The sequence below is a fragment of the Lagopus muta genome, chromosome 9 (assembly GCF_023343835.1).
Source record: "Lagopus muta isolate bLagMut1 chromosome 9, bLagMut1 primary, whole genome shotgun sequence".
NCBI lineage: Eukaryota > Metazoa > Chordata > Aves > Galliformes > Phasianidae > Lagopus > Lagopus muta.
Genome location: NC_064441.1, coordinates 998,014 through 1,010,884, shown reverse-complemented (window position 1 = coordinate 1,010,884; position 12,871 = coordinate 998,014). Strand labels below are relative to the sequence as shown.

The 12,871-nt window shown below is 45.7% G+C and overlaps 1 protein-coding gene across 5 annotated transcripts in view; it reads left to right on the top strand.

The window, feature by feature from the left end:
• Nucleotides 1–12,871, top strand: part of PLCH1 (phospholipase C eta 1) — a 63,680-nt gene that overhangs the window by 17,510 nt on the left and 33,299 nt on the right. For all 5 annotated transcript variants that reach the window (XM_048955329.1, XM_048955325.1, XM_048955326.1 and 2 more), the window contains exons 3-4: nt 9,920–10,066; nt 10,414–10,657. In XM_048955329.1, the coding sequence (XP_048811286.1) occupies nt 9,920–10,066; nt 10,414–10,657 (391 nt within the window). The remainder of the gene's footprint in view (nt 1–9,919; nt 10,067–10,413; nt 10,658–12,871) is intronic.

Genomic DNA, 12,871 nt, shown 5'->3' with positions numbered 1-12,871 from the left:
CTGCAAGCACGGCAATTTTTTCATAGCTGCCGGGAGAGTTAGTGCTCAGCATCTCTCAGGAGACTACTTGTTCTTACGAAATCAAATGCTCAGTGATGCACAGCCTGAACCATTTGCATGCTCTGTGCTCCGGCTGGCCTCGTTCCACAGAGCACAACGGGCTGTGCTCCCCGAGATGGGGGGAGAGGGGAGGAGGGCACCCGGCCGAGAGGAAGGAGCCCTTCCTGCAGAATCCCGTGGCTGACGGCGCTGGGAGTTACCTGGAGGCGAGGGAGCTTTTCCTCTCGTGCATTCAGCCTGCGTCACTCGCTCTGTAGCTGGGCTCAGTGTTTGGTGACTGCTGGCTTCCAGGCTCTTGCCCACGGCGCGCTCTCCTGTGCAGGCGTTGCAGACCCTTCAGCCTGGAGTGGCAGAATCGCAGCACTGCGTGCGCGGCTCGTGCCAGAAGTAGGCACAGCTCCTGCACTCCTGCAGCAGCAGCAGCACGGAGCAGATGCTGCCAGCTTTCCTACCGGGTGGTGCCCTCTGGTTTTGAGGAAAGTTGCCTGGCGTTGCCTCTGGATTTGTTTGTCTGTCTTTTATGGCTCATGAAAATCTCATCGTGCTGCTCAAAGCGTGGTGCTGGGGAGGTGCTCCTGTACTTCTGAGGGCTGCTTTCCAAATGTTTTCTCTCTGGAGATGTGAAGATTCAGTGGAGGCTTTCCTGCTGTGACAATTCCCGTTTTCATTGCCGACGATGCACAAGAGTTGCCAATTTAATGGCAGACCTTGAAGTATATAAAAATTTAAGTCCTGAAAAAGGTAAGGATGTTCCAGTTTGTAATTATGTGGGAAGAGCTCAAGTGACGTCTGCAGTGCTTATAGAAAAATGAAGGATGCTTTGTTTACCGTGGGTAACTTTTATGTGCTGTATTTATTTGGGCATCATTAATATGAAAAACAAAACCCACAAATCTTTCTGAATATTTCAGAGGAAAACTTGGTGTTTTCGTGTCAACTTCAAAGTACATTTCTCCATGTAAACATATGGATTGTGTGTGCTGTTGCTGTGGTATGGATAAAACAGGGCTATATTTTATCTTAAATCATTACAAATGTATTTGTCTTAAAAAACACCATACCTCTTGATCTTGTTGTTCTGCCATGGCATAGTTTTCCATGGGAATGAGCATCTGGTTTTTCTAGTAACACTTACAAATAGAATACAAACAGATATGCAAATAATATGTGAAGTTCTGATCAGAGAGCAGTGGATGAGAGATCTTTTTGAGACTTGTGGGGGACTGATGCAGAAAGGAGGGCACCTCGGGTAGGTTGAACAAAATTGGATGTTAAGTCGGAGCTGGATAGAAAGTAGTAATTACTTGAAGCCTCTAAATGGCTATAGAGCAAAGGCCATTGGGGGAAGGAGAAATGAAGATAGCCGAAGTTTATTTTTGTTTTATTGTATTTGTGTCATTTCTGATGTTTGGTTATGTGTGAGAAATTTTTTTAAAAGACATTTACTAAAGGGAAAGCTTCTCAAGGTTGGGTATTCTATCCTTAATTTTGGAAAAACCAAACCAAACGCCTATTCTTACTATTCTGTAAGAAATTGAGGCTGCTTTAAGCAGCTGTCAGTTTCTTGTGCATCCTATGGGGACAGCTCTGTCTGTTGGGGTGCTTTGCTGCAGCTCCCTGTGCTGCATTCATGTTTTGGAGGTTTCTGTTACACACAGCTCTGCATTAAGTTTTGATGCACGTAGTAAGGGAAAGGAGAGCAGGTGTTACTCCATCTGTTTGCTGAGACACAGCAGGTAATGGATAGGTCCCAATGAATAATTTACCAGAGAGAGCTTATTGGGAGGGTGTTTTTTGGAGTGATCCTAGAAGAAAAGTGTCAGGTTGAACTTTTGAAGCTGCTGTAAACGTTCTGTATGTATAAATGCATTCATGCCAAGCGTTCAGCTGCTGGTGAGCTCCTGTCTGAAGGCATTTTCTAGTCCTTTTTCTGCAGACAAACATAGCAGCAGCTGCTACCCGTGTGGTTGTTACTGCTCCTTGGTCGGTTGCTTTGCTGGGTGATGGCAGCCCAGGGCTAGGGGCACCGTGGCACTGTCCCACAGCTCTGGGCACTGCAGGTTTGTGGCACGGATGCAGGAACAGTGGCAGCATGTGGGCATCCTGTTCTGCAGACCTCTAGGAGTTATCCTGCTTTGTATTGTTCATCCTGGGTTGTTCCCATTGCAAAATAACAGTTTCTGGCTGATGGAAGCAGGAGCACGGAGCCTTCACAGAAAGGCTGGTGAGGAAGGGGAGGATGGTTGTATGTTGCAAAAACAGGCACTCTATTGCTTTCCCTCTTCGGAGGTCGTGTTTTGCACTCATGAAGGGTGGGAGGAGGTGAGCACTTGGCCTCCTGTCAGGCAGGTGTGAGATTGCATTCACGATACCAGTCTCACCCGCAGCGATGAACGCACCTAAGGGTGCTGGTATGGCAGTGCTGGCACACCATGGTGCCACGGCATCCCTTTGCTGCAGAGCCTGCCCAGGACCTGGCCATGAGTGGCTGCAGGAGGATGCTGCTCCCTGCCTGCCCGCGGCTCGGCCGTAAGTTTGTGCCTTTGGGGTAAGAGTTAGTGAGCAGGGGTCGGCATGGGATGTGATGGAAGGAGGTGCAAGGAGGAGGTATGGAACTGGGGACCAGTCTTGGTCCCTGGCTGACCAGCAGAGCTTCTCTCTGTCTGTTCCTGGTCCAATGGAACTGGAGGGCTGTAAAGCAGCAGCCAGCTGCATTGAGCTTGGTCTGCTGGCTGTGGCAGCTGCCTTCTGTAAGGCCATTGCCAGGGCTTCTTTGGGATGCTTGTATCTTTGAATCTACCCAAGCGCCTATAAATTAGGTATTAAGTATAGACCCTAGCCTGGTGAGTGATGTATAGGGGCATTAGCTCTAGATGAGGAACATGCAGTTCTGACTACTATTGAACGCGTCAGCCTCCTGCTGTGAAGAGCTTGGTCTTCCAGAGGTTTAATATCAACAATAGCTTAAATCTATTGCAGCACTGTATGCATTTGCAATAGATTAGTATGGGCATGTGGCAGCTCTGAAAGCTTTAACACACTGGGTGTTGGCACATAGAAAAGTGAAGCAGCTCGTGAGCAGCCACAGTACGACTGCATCAGGAATTGCCAGGGCTGTTGGAGCCAGGTCTGAACACTGCTCATCTCCTTGGGAGCCCTCCCATGGGTTTTGCAGGTCAGAGACTTGGTAGACCAATTGGTAACTAAGTTATGTGTCTGCAGAATGCTTAGCATTCATTTATTCTGATCAGTTACGTAAGCTCCTCATTCAATAAATCTACAGAGCACGTAATGCATAACAGAATCAAGGTGCTCTCCTGTGTCTCTCAAACTGTGGCTAGATGGAAAGCTGTTGAAGTGACCATTTTGCTGTTCCATGAAGATGAAAATGGCTGCATGCTGTGCTGGGATCAGTGCTCATGGTGTCCTCACTGTGGAAGGCAGCACCCAGGTGAACCTGGTGAAAGAGCTTACAGAGGCAGATTGGCCCAGCTTCTAACAACACAGGCTTTACCTGCAAGAGGAAACATGTGTTTCTCCCTTTGCATACGTCACAAATCTTGAAGTAGTCATTTAAGAAGCTTGTGTCTTATATGTGGGCTTGTTAGAATGCTGGCAGCATTGTGTGCTGGTGTGTGTGCTTCAGAAATTACGGGTAACCACAAGTTGCTTTTTTGATATCGGTGATGGGAAACCTCACAGCAGCTTGTGCCTGTTGGCAGTCAGGTGCTTGGTACGCTCAGCAGTGTGACTGACACTTGATTGGAGACATTTCCATGTGCTGCCCATAAGAACAACAATTTGCATGGAACCCACGTGCACAAAGCATTTATTTCAGTAGTAAAATTACTTCAGTACTTGAGACTGTCAGTTCACTGTTTGACCACAGAGTATTCATTGTTGGTGACTTACACCAAGGCAGTTTGAGAATGGGATAGAGAAGGATGTTTCTTTAGGAAAATGACTGTTTCTATGAACTGTGAATAAACTAATTCATATCATCTGTTGAACTGCAGGCTTTATTTATTGATTTAGACGTTAATTAACTCCACCTCCAGTTGTGCTCCGCTTTTCCCCCTCCTGCTCTCTGCTGGAGCCCCAGCTGCAGGTTGGTCTGGCAGTCAGAAGGAAGCAGTGCTGCCATGCACTGGGTCGCTCTTCCAGCCCCTCTATCCCTCCTGTGCCCTGTGGTGCGTTCCCCCCACCGGGCTGCGATGCAGTGGAGCTGCCATGGGTTGCTGTGATGTGTTGCTGGTGCAATGCAAGCTGTTCTCCCTTTCTTTCTGCCTGTTGCTACTGCTGCTTCTTGCTCTGCAGTGTTGCAATCAATTTCTGTGCCTAGGGATCCTCCTGCAATGAGGAGGATTAGGATGTGAGAGCCTGTTAACTATGTTTGCTTAAGTCTATGCTTCTTGTTTACTCTAATGATGTGATGTATTTTGACAGTTGGCCATCTATGTGGTTAAGTGGTTGCACCTTTTGCTGTTAATAAAGGAGCAATTCCTTACTTTTAATAGGAAATTCAGTAGTCCTCAGCCATCCTGTGCAGCAGAAGCTCCAGAGCTCCCAAACTGAGCAGCTCTGATGGAATCTGTTTCTGAAGGAGAGATGATCTCGGAGACCCTGTATTTCAGCAGCCAGCAGCAGGGATGTCCCCTGTGACCTGTTGTTCTGCCATTCCCTGAGCTCCCTGTTGGCACTGGTGCCCTGTCTGGGCTCTTGCTTCACAAAGAGACTGGAGCTGAGGTCCTGGAGCCCTGGGACCAGTCAGGACTGTGGGGTTCCACAGCAGGACAGCTGCCCCTGCCCAAGAGTCTCTTCTTGGCTACTTGCCCCAGTGCTGCTGGAATGAAAGCTGGGCCAGTTTCTTGAAGATAACAGTGAGAAGTCAGTCCACTGTGCTGGCAGAGGGAAGGTATCCCTGAGCAGAGATGGAAACCATGCATTATGCATTGTGTCTGGGGGCTGTGCTCTCAGATTTCAGTTTCAGTGCTGAACTGTAGATCACAAAAAGGGGATCCCAGGCCCTGTAAGTGCAGTGCTGTCCCAGCAAGGCATTTTCTGCATTGCACCAATACTCTGTGAAAGATAATCTCACAATAGGAATAGGATTTGGGGGTGTGGATCCAGTAAAATCCTCAGGACATCCCAGGCTTCTCCCTGCTCCCATTCTTCTCATTTTTCTGGCAAGGAAGGGACTCTGGGTGCTCCCAGGGCAGGAGCAGTAGCTCAGTGCTGTCATGCATCTGCCTGTAGAGCAGAAGCTCTCCTCTTGGAGCATATATATAATATAGGTAGAGATATAGAGATCATTTGAATTGCTTTTCATGGAAGCATCAAGCTGGAAATCTGAATAAGCGAGGCTGATCAGTACTTACTATGAAATATATGTTACTCATAAACCATAACCGCTGGGAGTTCTCACTCCCAAGTCTCTTAAACAAAAGCTCACACCAGACAGATCTCAGACCTAAGGGTTAAAACTACAGCAATAATTCTTTTCTCCCCTTCTGCAGGGTGTGTGGTGGTGGTCTCCACCTTCAACCACTTTTTGCCTGCATGTTATTTAGTGAATGTATAGGCACGAGTTCTTCAGGATTAATGATCTGCATAGACTGTGTTGATGTGCTGTGGGTGCCTCTTTGGGTTGTATGTCTGCTTTCCTGGGCACTGCAGGGACCTGGCAGCCCCAAAGGCAGTGCTGCAGGTGGGGCTGAGGATGGCTTCATGCTTGCAGAAGTGCGAGAGGTCATCCATCTCATGTCAGCACTTTGCCCTGAGATGAAGATTAAAGCCACTGTAAGGAGCTTAAAGTTACGTAAGGGGTTGGGAGAGTTACCATAAAGCAAATTAAAATCCCGTGTCCAATATGAGATGTGGTTATTAGAAGTGCTCCTGGCTGGAGGCAGATTGCTTGCTCTGCCCTCTTTGTTATCCTGTGCTTCGTTATGTAACAACCCCGCCATCAGCAGCACGATGGTGTTAAAGGGAAGCTGCACAGGGTTCCAGATGTCACTGTGGCTGTGTGAGACTTGGATGAAGTGTGCTCTCCAGTGGGTGTGGGGAGCCTGTGAGTCCCAACAGCATTAGTGCAATGGCCAACTTACAGCAAGAGGTGGCTGCAAGGTGGGATGCTGAGAGCTCAGATAGAACTTTTGTGGTTTCATCCAGAATGTCTTTACTGCTTGGATCCCGCTGGTACAACTGCATGCTGTTCTCTGGTCTGAGGTGTGAGTGCTCTTTTTTTCCCCCCCCATTGCTTTGGAATGTGGCTGTGCATCATGGCCGCCGTGCTCCAGGCACAGCCTGCGGGTGGGAGCACACCTTGATGAGTGCAGCAGTGCAGGTGTGGAGGTGACGTGCAGGATGTGCCCCTGCTTTGAGGATTGCAGGAGGTGGCCTCAGGAGCTGTGCAGTGCTCCTGCTGCTAGGGTGTCTGCTGTCACTCCTCTCTGAGCAGAGAAGCAAGCTGTCTGTTTGCAAGATGCATAGCTGGACTAGAAATACTCGCCTCACACAGCTGGGGAATGCCAGAATACAGAGGGAGGAGCTGATGTTACAATTGAAAATAACTTCTGCATTTTATAGGTTTATTTTATGGTTTTATTTCATCTCCTTAAGCTTAATGTTGGCTTAATGCAGACTGCATATAATTTAGAAATGCAATTTATATCCTCTTTAGTAATTACACTTCTCATTGTCTGTTTGAAAATACTCTTTATGCCTTATTTAATCTCTTTATTCTGTCAGATGGCTGCACCATTAAGTCCATAAAAGCAAGACAGAACCTTTTCTCTTTCAGTTGCACTTCTAAATATTAATTTCATAACACATAGTAGTACAATGGGGAGAAATAAGAACTATTTTATGTATTGCTTTTGTGTATGTGAACAGGAGGAGAGAGAAGCCATAACGTTCATCTTTCTCTTATTTTTCTTTGCAACTCAAGTAATCTCACAGCTCACTTGCAGGATGTTGTACCTAAAGCTGTTAGGTATATTTGCATCTTACTGTGTTGGCTTTATTAAGGCCCACTGTGTTAATTTCCAGAGGCTTTCCTGTGGGCGCGCGGGCTGTTTGCACACAGCAGCCACACAGCCTGCTCTGTGTAAGCAGGGTGGTTTTGTTGGCTGTCCCCTATGGATCCAGTGGCTGCTGTTCAGAGAGCAGTGTGTGCAGTCAGCCGGCTGCCTGGAGCTCCCTGCAGGAGGAGGTGCAGGTGGGATCCTGCTCAGCTGCCTGAGGAAACATCAGCATGCATGGTTGGAATGGTGTGTGTTGTGTAACCTCCTGCACCGATCCACAGTGAAAAGCGTGGGACTTGCAGCTTTCTTTGCTCAGGCAGGTGGCATCATCCCTGTGCAGGCATGGGGTAAAGTTACACACCTGGCAGCACACGGTTATGGATTAGAGTTCCAGCTTAGCATCCCTGGCATAAGTGAGGTTTGTTGGGCAGCGTGTCAGGTGGAACGCATTGCATCCCCTGAACAGGTGATATCTCAGGTAACATTTGGGCTGGCAGGCTGGGATGCCTTCCTTCCTGGCGGCGGGGCTCTGCCAGTTGCTGAACAGCGTGGACGTGGCAGAGATGGTGCAGCTGGCACCCATGGGTCAGCATTCAGCCTAGCGCTCCATGAAGGAGCAGAGCAGCTCCAGCAATGAGATGTGTATTGCTCAGAGTGATAGTCATTGCTTTGTCTGAAAATACATGGTGCCCATCTCAGCTGTGTGCCTGGCTGGAGTCTGAAATCAGCGTGCTGCAAATAGGCTTGGAAGACCTTTCTTGGTGTGCTTGTGTTTCATAAGTAACTGAAAAGAGAGGATGGTGTAGCTTGTAAGTTAGAGAGAAAGAGGAAATAACCTGAAGCTGGATGCTGTAGCACTTAGGCTGCCCCAAACCTTTCTTTAAAGTGCATTCCTTCTGTTAACATGTATGCTGTGGGGATGATGCAGTGAACTTGTGTGTCCACTGTTCTTATTACGTGTTTTCATTTGGGTGGTATGTTCTGAGAACTGGGAACGTGCAAGCAGAGAATTGGTGCTTATTGCAGATGGCATTTGAGAAATGGAGAATGAGGAGATCTTGGTGGAAAGAGGATTTCTTCCCTTCTTCTGTATTTGTGAGGAAGTGCTCTAAAATCTTTCATGTAAATTTGATTTGGAAGCGTATCTGAAAACGTATTGTGAAATGCATCTATTTTTATCAATACAATATGGTAATATTTGGGCAATTAAAACAGTGACAAATAAATTGTACAGTTGTTGTCTGTTGCAATTATCTGATTCTGGTCCATCTGCTTTTCTCACATGAAGGAAAAGCAGTCCCCTCTCTGCTGCCCTTTGTTAGCGGTCCTCAACAACAGCTCAGTGAAATAGCTGTTTTCCTCACAGGTGAGCTAATGCTAATAGGAAGACTTAGGTGAGAATTACTTCTCTTTGAGACTTATTAGTAACTGATAGGCTTAGGTACAAAGAAGCGGATTCTCTGTGTTGAGTAGCTTGTTGCTAAGCCTCTAAGCCAAAACCTTGCTGTAATGGAACACTCCAGCAGTGAAATACTGCCTGCAGCCTGCCTGCCAAATTAATGTAGTGGTTTGGGTTTCCATATCCACACTCTCTCATCATCTTCTTTTATGGAGGACAATTTTATTAAGATGAGTTGGAGGCAGGCTTGCAGTGAACTTGTTCAGAAGTGGGAGGCTCAGTCCTGTGTGCAGGGACTGCTGTTTCAGTTACTCTTCCTTCTTTGAGGCTGCTCCTCCATCCCATGCTGTTTGGAGCCATAGCTGCCTGCTGCTCTGTGCACCTGCGGGTGGCTTTGTGTCAAAGCCATGATGGGTCGCTTTGGGTACCCTGTAGTGACAATGGCACCTGTTTCTGCCTTCATTTCCATCTCTTCTGGTTCATCTGAAAGCACTGCCCAGTCCACCCATCTGTTGGTTCTGGCTCTCACAGGGAGCAAGAGGCTGTGAGGGTCTTTGCTGTGGTTGAGGAAGAGGATGAGGATGATGAGGAGTAAAGACAGAGCTGGGCAGTGTTTGGGAGCCAGCCAGGGTGTAAGCAGATCAGCAGGTGACAATTTTGGAGTGATACCAAGTGGGGAGAGGCTGCAGACAGATAGAAACAGGAAAGTAACTTAAGAACACGGCTATGCACTGAGATCAAGGCGAAACGTTATCTTGATCTTAGTGCGTGGAGAGGCGTGGGAGGGAAGAGGTGAGATGAAATGGAGGAGATGGGTCTACTGCAACCAAAACAAGGAAGACTATCATCCCAGATGGGATGGGTAGATAAAAAGAAGCTATCACAGTGTGTGCTTGAAATTTGGTAGCGGGAGAGGAAGGCTGTAGTTGTGTGTGTGGCAGCGCAGTGGGACTGCGTGTTTATAATTCCATTAACAGTTCAAAGTGTGTCAGAATCGAAGGTGAAGTATTACTGAGCACAAAGGAATGAGGACTGAACGATGGTCTTCCATTCAGAATTGGCAGTGCTGGCTTTTAAAATTACAGCACATGTCTAGCAATTTAAATATATATATAATACTATATATTACAATATATATAATATTATATATATATATTTGTAGGAAGTAAGCGTAGAACAAGATAAAAAAGGAATATAAAATATTTCCTTTCAATATTTTATTTTTGTTGACTCCTGTGAAGACGTTTTGACAGATGTGTTCTATTTTCTTACAAGGAGAACTTGTGAAGAAGAAATAGTGTATGTCTTGCATTTGCTGACACTGAAGGTGAAAGGCAAACGTTTTATGTCTAGTAGAAGTTTGAAAGTCGCTATGTCATTTTATTGGTGGAAATAGATGGCTGTTCAGTTGAACTTGCTCTGTTCTGCTTCACAGTTGAAAGATGCATGAGTGTTATGCAGTCTGGGACTCAGATGGTTAAGCTGAAGAGTGGAACCAAAGGACTCGTTCGTCTCTTCTACCTGGATGAGCACAGGACCTGCATCCGATGGAGACCGTCCAGAAAAAGTGAAAAGGCAAAAAGTAAATCTGTAATCCTTTTAATTTCCTGGGAAGTTGAGTATTAAAGTGTGGATTACAGATAGGAAAGCGAGTAATGTGTTTTGAATCTAGTAATTGGGCTGGCATTAAATGTGGAGGTTGGTGCCCTGCATGGGGCAGGGGGTTGGAGATTCATGATCCTTGAGGTCCCTTCCAACCCTGGCCATTCTGTGAATCAGTTGCATATTTTAAAGTGATCCCCTATTACAATCTAATGTTAAAAAATGCTTAATGACTCCTAGCCTGAATAATGCAGAGTTGTTGAAAAGCAGAGTGTGCTTGGATGGCTACAGAAACACATCAGTTTGTGTTTTCTCGTTTCCCCACAGTTATCATCGATTCTATTTACAAAGTGACCGAAGGCCGTCAGTCTGAAATCTTCCACCGCCATGCAGAGGGGAACTTTGACCCGAGCTGCTGCTTTACCATTTACCATGGCAACCACCTGGAGTCGCTGGATCTGATTACCTCTAACCCGGAGGAAGCTCGCACCTGGATCACGGGGCTGAAATATTTGATGGCTGGGATAAGTGATGAAGACTCGCTTGCTAAGCGGCAGAGAACCCACGATCAGTATCCTTTTACAGACCTGAGCACAGTACTTAGCTGTTTTGCTATGGGGTGTTCTTTCGCCTCCTGCCAGCTGGACCAAAAATGTTGCCACTGATTGAGATGGAAATGTTAGATAAGTGTGACATGTATTGCACATGTATGCATCCGTTAACTGTGCATTAGGGACTGGATTAAACTCCATTGAATCACAGGCAGTCCTGCATTTTGTCAGTGAAATCCCTACCAAAGTGTCAGAACACACATTTATAGTTATCTCATTGAATACTAACCCCAGCATGACTATAAAGGATAGTTTGATCGAGCCTCCAGTGCAGTTCAGCAATAGTGTTACTCCTCTGTAGCTGTTCTTTTTCCATGTTTCTCTTCAGTGTTGTTTGTGTGCAAGTATATGTGGCCTGGCTGGTCTGAGGGCTCCTGTGCTACTGACCACTTGGTAAAGCTTCTGTGTCTGGAGATGTCTATCATGGAAGGATTTATGTCATCTTCTGTTTGCTCAGCTGTGCTTTTATTCTCCTGCTTCAAATTGCAAGGTTTACTAGAAGGCATTCAAGTTATTTACTGGTTGAAAACTTTAATTTCTTAGCCTTTGCCCAGTTGAAATTCTAAACTTTTTCAGTCCTTTGGTAAAATGACCAGTAACTTGTGGCCCTCCGTTTCTCTTATGTGATGTGTGTCAGATATGTGTCTACATTGCAGCCTCCAGTGTTTGTCAGAAGCACAAATCTTTAGAACTCCTTAAGTATTTTTGTAGCCTAGTAACCCAAATGAACTTCTTGCAAAGATTATGTAAAGATTATGTTCCCTTAGTATTTTCCTGGTATGTTTTCTTCTGCAGGAGAGCAGACTAGCATGTTAAGTACAAAGAATGCTCTTCCCTCCAACTAAAAATACAAAATCAGCACTTTATCTTGATAACAGTTGTTATCTTGTCTCTTTTTTGCCTCACAGAAGGCTGCAATGATCATTTGTAAATATTCCTTCTGCACACAGACACAGGAGATGTTTTAAGTTTATACTTTCAGTGGTTAATTCTGATGCACAGATCCATTTGAGGGATATATTGCATGCTCTGTTGCACACATACTCAGCTTGCTATATTTATCCATGGCTTCTCTGAGCTGTGCGTATCTGCTGTATGTTCTCTGCTGGTGAAACATCCCTTCAGACCTCGTCTGTGTTATAAATGCAGCAGCTTGGAGACAGCACACAAACAACCATGTTACAATTCCAGTTTGAGCAAGAGCTTAGCAAAAGCTGCTGAGGGATATATGCTCAAAAAGGGGCTGAAAGTTACTGCTTAAAAAGCGGAGAAGTTCAGGCAAAATTAAGGGAAGTGCATAAAAATGTCAGAGCAAGTGTAGCAATACTTGAAAACTATGCTGAGTACGTTGTTAGAGGAGAAGCTAATGTCAGAAATAAGAGAGTGAAGGGGCGAGTATTGTGAACTGGAAGCTGGAAATAATTGTCATAAACTTGAACCAGTTTTAAGTATTTAAAATGAAACTGCTGTCCATAGCAAGGTTAAGGATGAAAATTGGTTCAAACACACACACATCTTCAGAACATCATAGGAAATGTCATTGCATATAGCTCATCTCTACAGTGTAAAGAACCAAGTCCTGCTTTCTGATCTTGGCAGCTGCTAGCTTTGATGTCATTTCGTCCTAAATGTATAATTGCTGTCCTTTTTCTCTGTACAAATTATTACCTCATAGACTTGCTGCTCTTTGGGACAGGTGACAAAAACGTGAGGGTAGAAATATTGGAGAGAAAGCAGTGGTCATAGGAGTTCTACAGAGATGAAAGAATGACTAAGTACACAGATGAAATAAATGTATGATAGTCTAAGAGGAAAGAACATGGAAAATCAAGAGTGGTTAATTGTTACTGAGGCTCTCATTAACCTCTGGCTTATAATAGCGTACTTTGCCTGGTTTGGTTGAGTCGTCTTTATTCCGGCCCTTTGCATTGGATTAATGTGATCTCTGGTACACAGATGGCTGTTGGGTTTGCATCCTGTGAGTCGTGAAACCAGTTGCCCTGAGATACTAACTGTGTGTGTCAGCAGTCTTGGTTCTACCAGCTAGATGGTGCAATAGCAAGCTGTACCAGAAAATGTACAGTAGTAAAAAAAAAAATGTTTGGTCTGGCATCAGCACAGGGAGTACGATGTAGATAGCATCAGGTCTTTGCCAGCAATGAGTTTTTCATGGC